This window comes from Dendronephthya gigantea, unplaced genomic scaffold, assembly GCF_004324835.1.
Source record: "Dendronephthya gigantea isolate DGI-Jeju-01 unplaced genomic scaffold, DenGig_1.0 000003F, whole genome shotgun sequence".
Lineage (NCBI taxonomy): Eukaryota > Metazoa > Cnidaria > Anthozoa > Malacalcyonacea > Nephtheidae > Dendronephthya > Dendronephthya gigantea.
Genome location: NW_021163013.1, coordinates 1,259,667 through 1,264,961, shown reverse-complemented (window position 1 = coordinate 1,264,961; position 5,295 = coordinate 1,259,667). Strand labels below are relative to the sequence as shown.

General features: G+C 36.7%; 1 protein-coding gene across 1 annotated transcript; it reads left to right on the top strand.

Annotated features, from left to right (window-relative positions):
- Nucleotides 1-1,448: 1,448 nt before the first annotated feature.
- LOC114542561 lies at nt 1,449-2,351 on the top strand. The gene has a single exon (XM_028562085.1). It carries the CDS (start codon nt 1,492-1,494, stop codon nt 2,176-2,178), a length of 687 nt encoding a protein of 228 aa, XP_028417886.1. The 5' UTR covers nt 1,449-1,491; the 3' UTR covers nt 2,179-2,351.
- The last annotated feature ends 2,944 nt before the right edge of the window (nt 2,352-5,295 follow it).

Below are 5,295 nucleotides of genomic sequence, written 5' to 3'. Positions count from 1 at the left end.
GACAGTGCTTCTGAAATCGATAGCCATGCCGAACTACATCTAAATCAATCAATTGAAAATTTGCTAGCTGTCGAACCTGACGATGTCAATGATGATGCACTTGAACATTCGTTTAGTTATCAACCTGATGTTGAAAAGAAATTGGAATACCAAGACGAAAATCAAGCGAAAATAGATTCTGAAATCGGTGTAAAGTATGATGAGTTGAATGCGAAGTCAAAAAATTTGCATGAAGGCCCAATCGGTATGCACGCAAACTTAACAAATTGGCATAATCCCTTGGGAAGCAACTCCAGCTATAACTGCGACTCCGAGTCAATAGCAAGATTGAATTCGAAACTTGAGAGATTTTCCGAAAATGTGGCAAACAAACTACAGGATATTACAGTTGAGATAAACAATATTAAAGAAAGTAAACCCTACTCGATTCTGGTTTTGGAAAACGTAGTTAATGACCTAAAGAAAGACAAGCTTGAGCTAATCAGAATGAATGATGATCTTAGGGCACAAAATATGAACATGTCCTGTTCTATATCTGATTTGAAAATGGCAAATAAAAATTTGGAAAACGAAAAGAGCAGCCTTTTGACTGCTCTTAAGTTATTTCAAAATGACTCTCAACATACGTCCATGACTAACACTGTGATTTCAAAAGACGGAGAAATTAACATTGAACCGGCCTGTGAAATCATACATAATAATGAAGTCACTCAACTGAATCATGAATCTGATCAGCCTGTAATCTATAGTCAGCCCAACGCCAAAGAAAGTCTTACAAAAAAGAGTAACAAGAAGAGTAAGAAAACCAAGTCTAAACCATCAGCTCATAATACCAGTCAACTAAATGCTCCGGATGCAAATACCTCTGGCTCTGGCGGGATTTCAAATACCTCCAACATTGAAACAACGAGACAGGGCCAGAACTCGCAGAAGCAATCAGTTGTTATTGCAGGAGACTCAATTGTTAAAAATATTATCGGTCCGAAGATGAATGCTGAAGATCCTAATCATTATTTGCATTCAACTGTTACTGCACTTCTAGAATCTACTAATAGCTGGGCCTACAATATTGACCAAGGACTGGTCAATGCTGTCGTTTTCCTAGATCTTAAGAAAGCCTTTGATACAGTTGACCATGGAATTTTGTTGTCAAAACTGTCAGCATATGGTCTTGGGGGTGCTGTGGCTAACTGGTTTAGGTCTTATTTAAGTAACCGCAGTCAAAAATGTTATGTCAATGGCCATCTTTCTACCAACCGTACGTTACTTTGTGGTATTCCACAGGGAACTATTTTGGGACCATTGCTATTTTTATTGTATATAAATGACTTGCCAAATTGTCTTGAGCACTCCCAAGCACGAATGTATGCAGACGACACCAATTTAACATTTGCAAGCAAAATTGAAGAGATTATTACTTTAATCAAGATCTTGAAAATGAAATGGCTTATCGCCAATAGGCTTACATTGAATCAATCCAAAACTGAATTTATGCTAATTGGCTCACGACAAAGAATAGCTACTTTCCAATCAGACCCATGTTTTAAAATAGACGGAATTCCTATAGACAAGGTTTCACATACAAAATCTCTAGGAGTTCACCTTGATGAAAATCTATCTTGGAATATACAGATCAAGGAATTAACAAAAAAAATTGCTTCTGGTATTGGCGCTTTAAAACTCGTTCGTTCATTTGTCCCAGTTGCAACATTGTATTTAATTTTTAATTCCCTTGTCCAGCCATATTTCAATTATTGCTGTACAGTTTGGGACAATTGCAATAAAACCTTGGCAGATAAACTTCAAAAACTACAAAATCGCGCAGCGAGAGTTTTGACCTTTTCAAGCTATGACACTAATGCCGACATCTTACTCGATAGACTTGGCTGGAAAAAGTTATCTTCCCAACGCCAGTTTCAAAAGGCTGTCATGGTTTATAAATCACTCAATGGACTTGCTCCACAATACATGGGTTCCATGTTTGTAAACCGTGACAGTGCCAATCCTTATTCGTTGAGAAACACAAATAGTAAGCTGGCTGTTCCTAAGCCTCGCACAAACTATCTGAAGAATAGTTTTAGTTATAGTGGTGCGATGCTATGGAACAGCCTACCGATTGGGCTACGGCTAGCAAATAACCTATCAAATTTTAAAGCGGGCTGTTCCAAATTATTTTAATCTACATTCACATTTGTATTATATTATATTTCTTGTATATATTCCTTACACGGCTCTCATGAAAAGCAGGTATATTAATTATTAGTTTGATTTATCATTGTAAATATTTTTGTAGTCTTATTTTGTAATTCATAATCTTGTCATTTGTCAGCATGAAAATCCTGATTGAGAATACCGTGTGTAAATAAAGTTTAATAATAATAATAATAATAATAACATGCATTCACTTTTGGATATATATTATCATAAACCCTAAGCCAGGAAGCCAGTAAAGTACCAACGTTCAACAGATACGACCAAAAAAATGGCTGTCGCCATTGAAACAGAACAAATACGCCATAGTATACAATCGTTTTTACCATATTGTCAATGAGTTTCGATAACATAAAAACTGTTCTCCACCGCTCCCTTTCTCGCCCCAAAGCAAACAAGAAACACACACAAGTTCAAAAAACATTTATTTCTTTAAAAAGTTCCAAGGGCATCACGCTGTCCAGCTTCTGCTTTCCAAAAAAACGAACTTCGGTGAATTCGCGCGACAATTTACAAAAACTTCACCTACCTTGCGAAATTTCACCATTACGAACATAGAAGTCTTGTATATTTGTTCTATGGTAATTTGATTGGCTAATTTATTCTATTCCATGCAATCCGACTTATCCTATTGGCTGGCATATTTCGCTCCATGCAATCTGATTGGCTAAATCAAACCTAGCTCTGGGTGCGTCAGCGTCAGTTACAAGTGACGTAACAAACAAACACATTGCGCTGTGATTGGTTCTCTAAATTGTTCCAAGCATTTGATTGGCCCATCATTTTGTTCTTTATATTTAATTGCTTGATCAACTTTATTCTAATTAATTTGATTGGCTAATGCAGTAAGCAACGCGAATGCTTCTATTTAATTAATGTCGTCATAAACAATCCAAAAGACAATCTAATGTCTTTTGGATTGTCTAACCCAAAATAAAAATACAGACTACGCGAAAAAAACCTTCATATTTAATCATTAAAAATTTTAAATGAGGCTCTATGTTGCCGAATACTGAAATTGATTTCACAATTATATAACCTTTGACTGTTTCCGAAAGGGACCGGGTGATTTCATAACCATATGAAAATTATTTGGTTAATTGGTTCCGCTGTTTTTGTTTTTGTTTTAATTTGAAAGATTTTCGCGATCGTATTCGTTTACCGCGGGCGAAATCGCGCTGATTCAAAAATGTGGTTTCGATGTCACCCTGTCCCATGAACCCAAGACTATATGATATTAAACTCATTAATAAACTCACCAGTGACGAGCGTCCATATGTTGGAGGCGAAGAAAGCCAAGTAGTTCATTATATATTTAAAACCGAATATCTTGATATTCGGAAAAATTCATTTCTCTCACTAAAATTTGCGGTAAGAAAAATAAGCGTCTGATACTAATTAAAGCTTTGGCATAATGAGATTGTTACGTAACGTAATTGCTTTAATCAATTGGCCACTTAAAGTAGAACGATGATGTTTTACTACGCTCTATTTCCGGGGGTTAGAGGTTCGTATATATGTTTCAGTGAGAAACAAATAGGACTTTTTACCAGTAAGGTTAGAAGAAAGAAATCTTCTTCCAAAACAATCTGTTTGAATAGACGTTTTACGTCACAACAACATAGCATGCAGTGAGGTTGATGGAATTTAACGCGATTGCGGCCCTAATGCCGCATAATTTACAACACGTTACACCGCACAATGTTGGAAAACAAGACAAGGACGATAATGATTATCGCGCGAACAAGTGGAAAAATACGTTACGTACTATTGCCGACGTTCAGAAGTTTAATTGGGGCAGTGCCATATATTCGGGGGTGTTATACATTCGTTTTAGCGCGGGGTTTTCTCACTAAGCGGAATTTTTCAATCGCACAAGAAGCTCTATGGTTCCTTTTGGCCATGGTATTTACCACTGACCAGGCTCAATTATGAGCCCGCTACAGCAGCATTCTCCCCCCTGGATTCTGTCCTCTCGTAGATTATTTTTATACTAAAAAACGTTCTTTGTCTGCTGTAAAATCTGAACAAAATATTGAAATCTCAAGAACTGAGGAGAATTTATTTTTAAATCAGACCGCACCAGAATTGCAGGACCAATGCAGGTACCATTTTTACTCCGGCGTCAGCGACGGAGTTGAAAATTCGCCCCGGCTTTGTTTTGTTTTGTTTTGTTTTTGTTTTTTTTATTTTTCGTCGTCGCAAGTCTGTAATGGCGCGAAATATACTAGTATTTAAAATGTGTATGTGACCGTATTTATCTACGTCCCAGTAAGTCTCCCAAGAGTTGTGGTGCACAGCTTTGGCTAATTTTGCAATGCGCGATTCGATTTAGCTCGCATGATACGCAATTCCTCGAAGAGGAACAAATAAACCGTTCTTTTTATGCTGTTCGATTAAGTTTAGATTGAATTGGGGTAAGAATATATTTAATACATGTAGACCCGGTCCTATTTTAATAATATCGCTGCTATTTCGCCGTTTAACAAGATGATGTGGTCGTGTATGGGCGCGTTGACACGTCGCGTAGTTTGCACAGGATCGAAGATTTAATACAACTATATAAGCGCGAATTCCAAAGACGAAGCGAATGTATCATGCGGTTTATTTACATTTTTGAACAATTGAACTTCTATACTGCGATGTGCTTCTGAATTTCGCGATCGAACATTTAGGTTCGTAAGGCATCTAAATGCGAATATGTATGCGAAACAATACGCGAACTGTATTGTTTATGTTCAGAAGCTCTATATTGAAGACTGGCACGTGCGCCGGAGTTAACGCCAGAACGGCGTCTTGTTTTATGAAAATCGCTCTTGGGATATGCCGTACATTAACCGTATTGAATTCAAATAGATATTTGTTAATTTTGTTTAGATTACCTTCGCACTTGTCGTTATTTTCGTCTAAAATCAAATGTTGTTGGCTTTTTCGACTGTCCCTTTGCTTTTTATAAGCTGGCTAAGTCGTATTAGCTATAACTTTTTCTTATAAATGTCATTTGTATTATAAATTTGAAATACAAAGGCAAAAAACCTAAAAGCCGTATTTTGATTTCGCTGGTTATAAACATGTGGTTTCTAT

What these genes read in the sequence shown, in the direction of transcription:
- LOC114542561 (XM_028562085.1), top strand. Translation starts at nt 1,492, where the DNA reads ATGCTAATTGGCTCACGACAAAGAATAGCTACTTTCCAATCAGACCCA.